Source organism: Coffea arabica, chromosome 3e (genome assembly GCF_036785885.1).
Source record: "Coffea arabica cultivar ET-39 chromosome 3e, Coffea Arabica ET-39 HiFi, whole genome shotgun sequence".
NCBI lineage: Eukaryota > Viridiplantae > Streptophyta > Magnoliopsida > Gentianales > Rubiaceae > Coffea > Coffea arabica.
In genome coordinates this window covers 583,163-596,241 of record NC_092315.1, presented here as the reverse complement: position 1 = coordinate 596,241, position 13,079 = coordinate 583,163, and the positions used below count along the sequence as shown (strand labels likewise).

The 13,079-nt window shown below is 37.7% G+C and overlaps 1 protein-coding gene and 1 long non-coding RNA gene across 3 annotated transcripts; both read left to right on the top strand.

Annotated features, from left to right (window-relative positions):
* The first annotated feature begins 2,500 nt into the window (after positions 1-2,500).
* Positions 2,501-5,623, top strand: LOC113736381 (uncharacterized). Of its 2 annotated transcripts, none has more exons than XR_003459689.2 (4): positions 2,501-2,754; positions 2,886-2,993; positions 5,040-5,110; positions 5,199-5,623. It is a non-coding gene; the product is annotated as an uncharacterized lncRNA (long non-coding RNA). The 2 variants fall into 2 exon arrangements; XR_003459690.2 differs by having other exon boundaries at positions 2,874-2,993.
* Positions 5,624-10,060: 4,437 nt separating this feature from the next.
* Positions 10,061-10,874, top strand: LOC113738036 (transcription factor bHLH148-like). The gene has a single exon (XM_027265190.2). It carries the CDS (start codon positions 10,061-10,063, stop codon positions 10,757-10,759), a length of 699 nt encoding a protein of 232 aa, XP_027120991.1. The 3' UTR covers positions 10,760-10,874.
* Positions 10,875-13,079: the final 2,205 nt, after the last annotated feature.

The window sequence follows — 13,079 nt, the reverse complement described above, 5'->3', positions numbered from 1 at the left end:
CAGCTAAAATGAAATTAAAACTGCTGGGAGAAAATATAATAGTGTTGTACTTCAGAATATTGTCTGCCTGCGATGATCTTGCTGTTCGGAAACTGATGGGGCATGTCTCCCGCCGGTGCCATGTGTGAAAAGATTAACTTGTTTTTACATGGCAAGATAATCCATCAGATGAATGCATAGTAGAAGGAAATCCATCTAAAGTAAATGCCTGTAATTGTTCTTAATTATTTGCTCAGAGATTGGTACAACATTTCAATGCCGTGTTTGGGCACAACAATAAGGGGTTAAAATGCATGCATGCCTTCTTAATTAAGCACTACGTATGTGGCAGCTTCTTTCGCTCTACCTGTGTTTAGCAGATTCAATGAAAGGTTAATGTTTCTTGAAGCCACGCCAAAGAACAGTTATGTATACCCAATAGCAAGTACTAGTAGGTAGCTCGACTGGTTCCGGTCGCCTGTCTTTACAGTAAGGTCCCAGGGTCGACACTCACTTGCTACCGTTGCTGGACATCTTTGGGGCGAGCTCTGCCTAGCTTGGAGGGATTAGTCCGGGTGATTCCGGGATACCCCTCCAGATCGTAAAAAAAAAAAAAATACTAGTGGTTAAAATATGTTGGAATTGCTGAACTTACTTAAAACCTAGCATGTTATTAAGATACATAATTCTTGAATTCACAAGGTTTGTAAAGACGTAAATCTGCAACTGAAAAATACAAGGAGTGAGGCGACTATCAACAGAAAGTTAAATTGATGATCTCCACAAAACTCGAGTGAATAATTAATTAGGAAATACAACATACAATATATAAGCAGTCTATATAAACATGCCACAAATACTACTCAAATCAACTTGGGTAGATTACATATATATGACACGCATGCATCATGTATAAAAGCCAAGATCATGAAAACACAAGACAATCAATCACAGATGAAACACAAATCTAAAACTCGATCTTAACATGATCAAAAGATCATGTCCATGTACAGGCCACAACTTACTGAGCTACGACGCATGGTATAACTGCCAAACATGCATGCATTATATCTCACGTTTATAATTATAAGGCCGAGCACCATTATATATATATATATATATATATATATATATATATATATATATATTTTTTTTTTTTTGGTCTTCACGGCTGTTGACGACCATATATAGTATCACCATATATGCATCTATAGCGTCTTAGAGGTTGCGGTGAGGTGTGTTAACGTTGTTGTTCGAGGTGGAGGGTTGGTGTTTATCATCTGGGAAATAGCGGTGGGAGGATGTGCCTGAATCTTCTCCATCGTCATTTTCATTTAATTCACTATAAGCAGCTGTAGCAACCTTGTCATTAGGACCAATACTCGTGACCTTTCTGCCAAGAAGAGTTGCATCATTCAATAGCAGGGGAAAAACCCTTTTGGCACTGCCTTGAAAAGATCCCAAGATCAATACTGAGGCAACAAAGAGACTGATTGAGATCTTCATGATTGATCAACCTGAGGAAGAAAGACACAAAAAAGGTTTTAGTAATACTAACAATCCCAGCAAAATTGTAAGATTTGGCGAAATTTTGGTGCTTAAAGTAATTAAGGAGACCTAGCTACTTTTATTCTTCAAACTTGAAAGGTTGGATTATATAGTGGTATAATTCACTGTGCTTAGGGTTAACTGGTTGGAGCGTAAAATTAAAGTGCAAGCACTAGTGAAAAAGGATTCATTGGAGGATTCACAATGCTTTAACTCGATTGGAGGAGGCTGCAGCCACCGAAGAAGTAATCATGATTACAATTCCTATTTCAAGAACTTTTGAAGCTGATTTTCCTTTAATATGATGACTAATCTCACATGTGCTCCCTCATCAGGGTTAAAACTTTAGTGCTTGCTCAACAAAGAAATGTCCCTTTTTGCCTAACAGTTAAACCGCTGACCACTCTAATTAATCATTGATCATTGGGGTTAATTAACTTTAGCATTTGAAAGATATTCTGGTGATAAAGTAAACTTTAGAGCTTATCTGGGTTATACATGTTTTTTTAATTAATTAACCATGAAGTACGAGATATTATGGCTCTTAACTTGGAAAACATCTCGAACATTTTACTAATTAAGTCTGCACCATACTTTTTTCCTGCAATGTGAAGCAAAACAACCTTCTTTCTGTGCTGTTATAGCACCGCTGTTTGTTGATGCACTATTCCAATTTAATTCTGCGCCAATATCTTTGCCTGCCACACCACATGTGAGACGGCTTTCTATAAGTTGTTGCGAGGACCCTTATTCTCACCAGGGATCATTACAGGCTTCACTTGAAGAGTTACTATAGTTATTTTACTTGTTGCATTATTTGGTATACAATCACATAGAATTATAATTTTAAAAGATTTAGGCCATCTGGCATTTTTGAATTTCTCTTGTGTTTTTTTACTCTTTTTTAATATTTACCTAGAAACTTCATTAACAATTGTTCAGGTATTACACACGAAGGCCGATGGGGATGAAACTGAGCGCACTTGAACAAATGCTAATCTGGCCTACTTAAATTACTAGATCGGCGGCCTTTGTGGAGGTTGGCCCATTATAGCCCGCACCTTCGGCGCCTATAAATTCCCATCCCCACATTTGAAAATTCAACTCTTTACCGCCGAAACAGCTCCTGATCAAACGCGCGAAGACGAAAGGCTATCAGTATCAACTTCTAACGCCTCAGAAGGATCACTCAACTCGCCGATCCAAAATGTCTGCGATCAAAACAAGGTACCGAATGTTTCCAATTGCTAATAAAAAACTATAATCTCTCTCGAGCTAAACGTTGTCTCCGTTCACAGAGGTGGAATGATTGATTCATTTACCGAATTCTTTTAAATTATTATTAGATTTTCTCGCAGAATGGGAAGTAGAGCTTGATTTCTGAATTTCCGGCCTTCCTTTTTGAATTGATGAGAGACACGAACGATGTCGCTTCCGACGAGGATCTTCTCGCTGAATCAGCTGAGGTGATTTGAAACTCTCACTGTTCGAGCTATGAATTTTTTCCAATTGTCTCTCCAATATGTTATAGCTTTGGTTCAATTGCAGTTTTTGAACATTTTGTTTTGACCTTTCAAGTGCTATACTTTGACATCGAGACTAATTCTCTCTATTAAATGAAAACGGGAAAAAAAAACAGAGAGATAAAAATTGAACAGAAAAGAAGATTGTTTGATTCTGCTTTGCAATACGCTCTCGCTCTTTTTTATTTTTATTTTTTACTTCTTGGTGATTGGAAGTAATATGTTTATGCACTTTTGGAGAAAAGTTCTGGCACTAATTTTGTGGATTGTTTCTGAAATTATGTACCGTTCAATAATATTAATTTCAGTGGTAAAAACACTTTCTTTTTATTTGTGATCTGGAAAGGTCTACCAGTAGAGCCTCTAGATTATTTTTTTCCGAGAAGCGCCTTGACGACAGTAATACAGCACGTAAAAAATATTTGTGCATTCGTTTGATTCACAATTTGTATGCCTTAATTCTATATTTGTTTTTTGAATTTGTGCTGATGATCTTGCTGTTGAAAAGTAAAGTTATTTCTGCTATTTTCAGAGGAAAGTTATGGTAATAAAGTTCTAGTAATTTGCTCTTATGACTTGATGGGTTTTGGAATTCGTATAGTTAAATAATTAGTACGTTGTGCAGAACTTCTCCAAACATTGCATTCGTTGACTAGTGCTTTCTTTAGTTAGTAAGTTTTTTCTCCCCTTGATTCTGTCTTGTCTATTAGGTTCTCTTGCATAGGGATTTCTTGGTATAACTTGCGATAGCAGACCTGTGAAAGAATCATTCTTATTTTAGAGAGCTTGCACGATTGTTGATTGAACTATTTTACTTGTTTAGACTCAGCTAGCTGATTTTAGATATTTGACTGGTACCGAATAGAAGTGATTCAACAGAGTCCGGCAACCTCACTTGCATTGGATATTGTTGCTTCATCTGACCTCTCCCCTCTGTCATCAATGACTGTTTCTGAAGAGCGCAAAGATCCCATAGCATCAACTAATCATTCTAGAATTATGGAATCAGAAACTATGAAGTTGAGTTTTGTTGAGGCAGAGCAAGTAGCGAAACATCTGAGGGGATCTCAACTTCAGATCGTAAATGCAAGAGGATAGGATTTTCCATCTAAGAGTGTTTTGGATGCTTTGTTGAATCTCATTGTTGATTCGATTGCCTAAGGAGGACCGGTTCAATGAATTTATGACCACAAAAGATAATTTTGCAGTTCTGAGCTTCTTGCTATGGATCCGTGTTGTCGGTGCATCTTTCTTCTTCTTCTCTGGCAGCCAACGCTCATTCAGTGGAGCTATACCAATCTGAATATTGCCTTCTAGTTGATTAACAGATGAACTTTAGCTCCTCCTATTTCTTCTGTCCTTATTTCTCTGAGTGGATGCTGCTGACAACTGAATGTTCTTTGGCCTGGACATGCTATAGGCTTTAGTTTGTGCTCAACAACCATGATAATTGAGGGATTTAATAGCTGTGGAATGATCAGGTCAAGCATATTCCTGGATTTAAGTTGGTTATTGTGTTGTTGGTTGAATTACACTAGATGAAACACATTTCTCTTGTGCAGCGAATGGGACTTGTTTCAGGCTTAAGAATTTGACGTGGTTATTCTTGAATCTATATATGCTTCCTTGCAGAAAAGCCGTAAATATAGGTCTTATGCAGAAGAAGATAGTACACCATGAACTAATGTTACTTTGGTTGAATTCACCCTTGTTGTCCGCATGAGCACTTCCAACAACAATCTGTAGCTAAATAATTTGGTATCCTTTTCCTATTGTTTATCTTTGCTGTTATCACTTGATACTGGATTCCTGTGTTAACTAATAAGAGGAGATTATCACACAGTATTGTGCTTGTGCCAAAGGAAATACTGTCCTGTTATCCAGCCTATTGTGACGAAAGGAAATACTGTCTTGTTATGATTTCACTTGGCGGAAATTTGTGTCCTTGTGGTATTTTTTAAGCTAATTACTGTTCACTCTTCCAATCAGATAATACGCAGCAAGTTGATTGAGAGGTTCACCAACTCATCCTTTACGACAACTTCATTTCTCCCACTGAGGTATTTCCCATGGATTCGTCTTGAACTTGGAAAAGCACTTCTTTGGAGACTGAATTTCGCTCTCACTCTTTCATTATGTATTTTGCAGGAACTGGCAACCCCATCAAAAGCTACGGCCAAGCGATCACGCTTCAATTGGCCAAGTATTCTCAAGTTCGTGTAAATAAAGATCCTGTCATGAAAGGTATGTAACTTCTGGCATTCGGGTCAGAATTGAAGTTCTAAGCTTCTGAATTTCGTAGTCATTGCAAATGGGCTGGTTTGTACTTCGGAGGTGTTCCACCCGGTCCTTCGTCCTATATAGACTTGCATCATTTCATCCTGAAGATTACTATATCTAAACTTGGATGGACACAATAAAGCGCAAAGATATGGAGGTTCAACTTGCTGTTTCCTGTTCAATGGGATCGATGAATTGTCTGTAAGCCCATGTTTTAGGTGGTTTTCATGTTGAGGTCCTATTAGACCATCTCTAATCAATTACTAGTACTTATCCAAATCGATTATGCAGTGTGTTCTGCGTGGACATCCCGTCTGGTAGAATAGGCCTCGTGAATTCAAGTTCTTCCTCACTTGGTATGCAGCCTAAAAACAAGCAGTAGGACCTAACGAAATGGCTAGGAAAAATTTTAGGCATAATCGCCAACCGTCTGAACCGACGAGATTGACTTTGTTGCATCTGTAGGATAGGGAAGTGGGTAGCTGAGGAAAAGGAAAAACTTCTTTGAGTGGCTGCTAATTAAACCAATTATCTCTGTTCTTTCGACCCCAAGTGTAAATGAAAGAATAAGTTCTATCAAAAGCATATTTCATTAGCCCGAGATTACTAAGATAAAAGTACAAAATTCCCATAAAGAAATTAGGTGAGTGTTGATTAGTGGTGATAAGGGGATTAAAATAGACTTTGTAGCAGTCTTGCAATAAAAAATTGCAAGGAAGGATTGGCTTGTTGAATCGGGACACATGTTAAGATATAATGCAGCAAGACAATTGAAAAGGCTTCTCGTTTCGATCAGCAATCAATAGCCTGAGAGAGCATCGTTGACTGTCTTCTCATTTGGTTGCAACTTTAGTGATTAACTAATTTATCCTCCTGTAAGATAATCGTTGTAAAAAATGTTCGATATTCTCTTCAAGAGTTCTTAATTGCCCCGCAAGGCTAGATGAGTAAGAGTCTGTTTTGATAATTTGACTACACAAACCTTTCTAAGTTTCGTTTAGCAGCCCGTTGCGCATAGGAGCAGGTAGGAACTCAGTTCAAAATTCCACCTACAAATCTTCCCTTAGAATATTTTAATTAATAGTAGTTAAATGGATCCTCTGATCACCAAAGGGAGTTGCTTGAGTTCTAGGCGCCCACTAATACACTCTACAGAGAAGAAAAAAAATGGCAAGGAAAAGGCTAGGCCTGGGCCGCAGGGGCAGGGATGACCGTGTTTTGCCTCTTTTCACATTTTTTTTCCCAAAATCTGCAGTATATTTTTGCCTCTTTTCGCTTGAAAGCATGATTTGATGTAATCATATATAGTTTATCGAAAATGTTGCTGACTACTGAGTTTTGCAGCACATAATTGGTTTTCAACTTTATGGCTTTATGTAGGGAATATGTCTTTTACTTTTCACATGCAGAACAATTGTGTGCGGTATCCAATTGTAAAGAAACATAGTTTACATTTATTTGTAACTATGAAAATACGAATCCTTCTGCACTAATACATCCACACTAGCACTCTTACTTTGGTCATGCTCAATCAGATGCGCTTCCAGCATTGCTCTGATCATGAATTATGCGCTTCTTGGGTCTTCAACTAATGTAGGGCTCATACTTAAGACGGAAGTCAAAGATTACTTTTTTTTTTTTTTTATAAGTGAAAGATCTTGAATTCAGAGGATTATCTACTTACAATTTTTTCTACCTTACCTTCCAACCCAACCTTCTTCTCAGTCAAAAATTACTTGAATACAGCATCTTCAAAGATACTCAATTTGACACTCAATAATTTATTCAATTTGACATGTTATACAGATGTTTGTCATTTTACCCGAAACACTCTCAAACTTATTTTGCAATTGTACAGTTGTACTAAGAAAGAGGAGTACAATTTTTTGATGCCAAATTTGGCATATATCAACTGGTACCAAGTGTTACTTTGGGGGTCCTAACAGCACAGCCTTTCATTTAAGAAACAGGTATCTCAAGAAAACTATTCGAGCAATAAGATCATTTTCGCAACGGCTTATGCAATAATGTGTAGTTAGGATGTATATCACTTTCCCAGAAGCATCTAAAACGAATATAAATAGGGTAATCCAGATGGAAAGCGATTGACCAACTACAAAAATCCGAAGCTCACAGCCTTAATCAGATTTCGCAATTAATCTTTTTTAAAGAGAATCAACAGTGGAGCCACTATCTTTAATGTCATAATTGAAGGAAAATATTATTTGTTTTATCACATAATTTAGTAAATGATTAAAATGATAATGGAAGTGTGATTAACAAAAATGAGAGTGCAAATAACATTTCCCTAAATTAAATACCAATAACGAGCCTTCTAGACGAGTAGAACAAAAGTACATTTAGCGGCATAGTAAAGGCACACATGGAAATCGCTTTTATGTAGAAGAAAGACAAAAAGACGTGCTTCAATATTAGAAGCTTTTGAGTTACATAAGATGCAACTGCATGACGTGCAAAGAGCTAAAAGCATAATTATTTGGTTGAAAATAAGCACTTGTGCTAAACTTGGTTAGCAAGGAGCATAAAGATATTCCTCGCCTAATGGTGGACCTTAAACAGGAAAAAAAAAAAAAAACATACATACACACATACATACGAACAAACAAACCTAAGTGAATAGGGCTCGGATTTGCTGGAGGTTTCCATTTGCCATATAAACACATAATTCAAATTCAGGCATAAAGTATAATAAGCTAGAGCACCATCGATTTTCATTCCTAATACAGTTTCTTACGCTGCAGCAGTCACTTTTATGAGAAACAGCAGCCATGAATTCTGATGAACACAATCATTTCCTTGTCAATCAATTTCAGTTAGATGCATAACTTCAGGTAGTCCTTCTCATAGTACCAAAAGACGAGAAACATATTAAAAGTAGTCAGGGGTTGGTGCAATATCCGTCTCAACTTCTAATGGTTATCCGTAAGTTCGCCAGTTCATTCTTTTACAAGTTAAGAAGCATTTCAGCCAATCAAAATTTCCATTTCTTGTTTATCTTTGGAGAAGGAAGCAACAAACATAATCTAGTCAGGGTAACACATGGGAATTGGATGAAACCATCATGTTACCTAACACGTTTGAAGCCCCCCAAGGAACATCAACATGGTGCATTGGACGTTTGAGCTTTACTTTTTAGGACGAAAGGTTCTGTGCTAGCTAAGAAAGGTGTTTTAATGGCATCCAAAAGTGACTCGTTCATCTTGACAACAACCATAAGAACAGCTTCACATCCAATGCTGGATAAGAGCTTAACTGTCCAAATGTTACTTCCATTTTTGTGATAAATTAGGTAAATATGGTCATGGAAATCCTACTTTTGTATGAAAAACTAACCATATCCATATACTCCTCCTTTTTTGGTTGGGCAAGGGATGATTCTTAGAGAAATTATGGTTGAGTAAACATATCATCATTACAAAGGAGAGGTAACTAAGTATCACTACTACAATCTCTAACATCTTTTCCCAGGTCGAGGTCGGGCCTCCCGCTCTTACTAAGATAACGATAACGGGAGAAACGAAACACAGATAAAAATTGAAGAACCGAAAAACACTTATGTACAACGGTGTAAGGGTTAACGGAGACAGAGAAAGGAAGTCACAAGAACGTGGACCTCAGAGGGCCCACACTGCCACATGGTCCGTACGAAAAGGCAGACACACCAGCAGAAACACATTTCTACCCAAAAAAAAAAAAAAAGAATTTTTACGCTTTTTCCCAAATATCCCCGTTTAGTTTACATTGTATATTTTTTTTTTAAAAAAATATACACTATTCATAAACACATTTATATAGATAGGAACTCTAGAAAATAACAATTCAAACAGACCGACTCAAGATGGATTTTAATCCTATCAGCGTTCGCAATATTTGAATTTTAAATTCAGATTCGAATTAATTGTTAGGCGTCCAAACACAGTAATAATGCATACACTCCTACCTACCATACGGAGGATTAATTCGTAACTAAAACAACAGATGCTGCACTTCTATTTTTAAATTGTTGGGTGGGGGCCAGAAATTAAGAATAAGACTCCCCAGCTCGCCCTGCCAATATCTGCATATGCTGATGGGCAGCACAACCCACACACATGGACTCTGCACTGCACTGCACATTTAAAAGAAACCTTCCCAAACCACAACTCGACTCAATTCACAAATAGCAGACGCATGCTCTCTGTGCTGCTTTCCTTTCCCGTGATTCCCTCTCCACCACCACACAGCCCAAAAAAACAAAAAACTCTTATCCCTCTCTCTCTCTCTCCAGCGGCTCTTCAATTTTCCGATCAATCAATCAATCATAAAAGTGTTTCCGAAGCTGATATTTTGAAGAAACTCATATCTCTTCTTGCCAGGTTAAAAACTTAAAAAAAGGATCACTTCCTTTATAACTATTCTATTCATAATCTCACCTGTTAATGTCTTATTAATCACGATCATTATCTGGTTAGTTAATCGCTAATTCTTAGATTAATTTTACTTTTATTAATCACTAATTAATCTCCTGAATTTGGCTCTGTGAATTTACTCTCATTCTTTACCTCCAATTCTGACTCCATTCGATATGTGAATTTACTCTAATCCGATTCGTTGAATCTACAGCAGGTCCATGGAATATGTTGCGTGCGTTGTGTTTGCATAGGTGAATCAAAACTCAACCGATCATTCCTATTTCTATCGGCGTTGGAAATACACGTCTACCTACCTCGATGGCGTCAACGGCGGTGTCCAATCCGGCAGTAAATAACTCCGACAGATCACTTCTGAGGAGAAAAAAGAAGAAGAAAATTCCGAATCAGAACCAAAACCTCAGAAATCAAGCTCAAGCCGCTCAAACTGAATGGAAATCAGATACTCAACAGCAAGCTTACTCTTCCAAGCTTCTCCAAGCTCTCCGCCGAGTCCGAATCACCGGCGGCGCTGCTCCGAAGGGCGGCAGAGCAGTGCGGGAAGCTGCGGATAGAGTGCTGGCGGTGGCGGCGAAAGGTCGGACGCGATGGAGCAGAGCGATTCTGACCAACAGGATAAAGCTGAAATTTATGAAGAATAGCGCCAGTCACAAGAGGCAGAGAGTGACGGTGACCACCGGGAACAGCCGGAGGCAGAAGAAGCCGAGAGTGTCGATATTGAGGTTGAAGACGAAGAACTTACCGGCGTTTCAGAGGAAGGCGAGTGTTCTCGGCCGGTTAGTTCCCGGTTGCAGGAAGCAGCCTCTGCCGGTAATTTTGGAAGAGGCGACCGATTATATAGCAGCTCTGGAGATGCAAGTTCGGGCCATGACTGCCTTGACTCAATTGCTTTCTGGAGCCTCCTCCTCCTCCTCCTCTTCTTCTGCTTCTTCTTCCTCTTCCAGCTCTGTTAATGCTCTTAATCAGCTCGGCTCAAGCCGGCATCCTCCGGCTAGCTGATAGCATTATTAATTCTCGTTCTTTTTTATTTTAATTTTTCCTTTTCAGTTTCTCTTCTCCCTGTCTCCATCGCTTATGAATATTCGCCTGTCAAATACTAGTACTGCTCCAACAACTAATTGTCTAATATTCAGTACATTCTTCTCTTTTTTTTTCTTTTTCCGGTTAGTTCTCTCAATTGTAACGTTGCTATCGGTTCATCAGAAAAAATCAAACAAAAAGAAACGGAGAGATAATAACTGAAGAATGAGTGGGCGTTTGGGTGCAAAGGAATAATAGTCGTTATCGTTATCTTCTTTATTGGAGAGGGAGTAGTTGTATTTTATTTATTTATTTATTTAAAATATATTCCTATTTTTGCAGTCATCCCAAATATTACCAATTATGTTTTGATTTGGGAGTGCATTAATGAAGGGAATAATAATAAATAATGCCTTCGAACTCAAGCCATCTCCTCCTGAATCTGAAGTCGTAGTATGTAATTTGCGAAGGATGGATAGATTGGCCCAGAAAAAGAAAGAAAAGGAATCGGCACACAGGCTTTTCATTTGTGGAATCGAGATGTATGCCAGATGGTATATGGATTTAACCATTCAAACTGCAAATAAGGTGTGTCTAAACTGGTGGGATGAAACGTCTACTGCTATTTTATTTTTTTTTGTCAACCGTGACTTTATCTATAGAATTTTATACTATTCTGATATAAGAAGCTAACTCAACTGGATTTAGGAAGATCGGTAGGTAGGGACTGAACCATCATCGAATCAAACGAGTACACTACGCACCCGTGTGAATTTAAGAAGCCACTTAATCGAAACGTCTGCTACTATTTGCTTAAATGGTTTTTAACTCTATATAGTTGTCCAAACATTTGGACATGACTAAGGGAATAAAAAACGTGATCTAAACTTATATGCTTTTTAACACCTAGGCTAAAACTTATATGATCTAAACTTTTAGTGTTTTATTAGGTTTTGGGCATGCTGCAGATAGAGAAATTTTTGGTCGGCGAAGAGCCTTAAATCAAATCGTGAAGATGATTGAATGAAGTATGGAGGAGGCACAAGCCATATTGCAATTTGCAGGTAGGCAGCAAATTAATGACAAAGCACCGCTTGCAATGCATAGGAATAGTTGGAATTGTTTTATGGTACGGCCCACAAGACGCAGTGGCTGTTGCGGTTGCACGTGATGATAGTTTCTACTTCTCCAACAGAACGGAATGAGGTGAATCTGTCTTAAGGTTTGGCGTTAAGTTTCTGATGAAACACACGTCTTCGATCATCTGGCAGAGGCAGAATTAGCATACATCAGGGTGGGTTGGTTACGCCGCAGCAAGTGGTTGGACTTGTCGATATTATTACACTGCGCGTGGATGAACCACCATACATTATTTGTTTTTTCGATGCCAATAACTAAATGCACCTTCTTTCCTTTTCTTTTTCTTTTTTTCTTTCCTTTTTTGGTGCATAAAATAGTACTGTACTAGCTTTTAACAAGAAAAATGTGTTTTGTGCGCGTATTATTCTTGAAGAATCAACTACAGCGTAATAGTAGTATCATATGCATCCTATAAAACTAGATCGTTCTTCATCGATCCTCGTCCACAGCTAGCCCACTAAAAATTTCAAAAGAAGAAGAAAAGTGAGACATCCAGTCCTTTTATTTTGTCTTGTGAAACATGTTCACCCCCAAAAAAAAAATTTTTTTTGGTAGATGTATGCACAATCATTATCCTAATGTGGGGCCTGATAACCTACATCAGATCAGATCAGATGCATGTTTCTAATTGGATTTCAAAATCAAAGGCTCGTTTCAATTTCTCATTTTTTAAATAATAAAATTTTCATATTCATACAATATATCATAAAATAAAATGTACACCATGTTCTTCTTCCATCAATTACTACCATCTACCATCTACCATCTACCAAACTGGTTTGTTTGGATAGTGTATTATTTGAAATATTATTTGAAATAATTATTGTAGCACTTTTTATGATATGATGTATGTGATATAAAAAGGTGATTGGAAATATAAAAAGGTAGGTTGAGAAATGTGTTTGTGATGCAAGTGAAATATTATTTGGAATAATTTTGGTATCCAAACACTAGTAATGATCAAGATAATGAAGATGGCATTTTCAACCAAAAAAAAAAAAGAAAAGAAAAAAAATGAACATGGCCGCCCTTTTTACTCCTTTTTATCTTTGCAAATGACAAGTCATGACGGCACTCATTCGTGTCATCACCGCATTGTAGCGCACAAGTTGCCCCGGTGAGACCGTCAGGGATTGGATTACGTTTTGGACACTTGCCA

What these genes read in the sequence shown, in the direction of transcription:
- LOC113738036 (XM_027265190.2), top strand. Translation starts at nt 10,061, where the DNA reads ATGGCGTCAACGGCGGTGTCCAATCCGGCAGTAAATAACTCCGACAGA.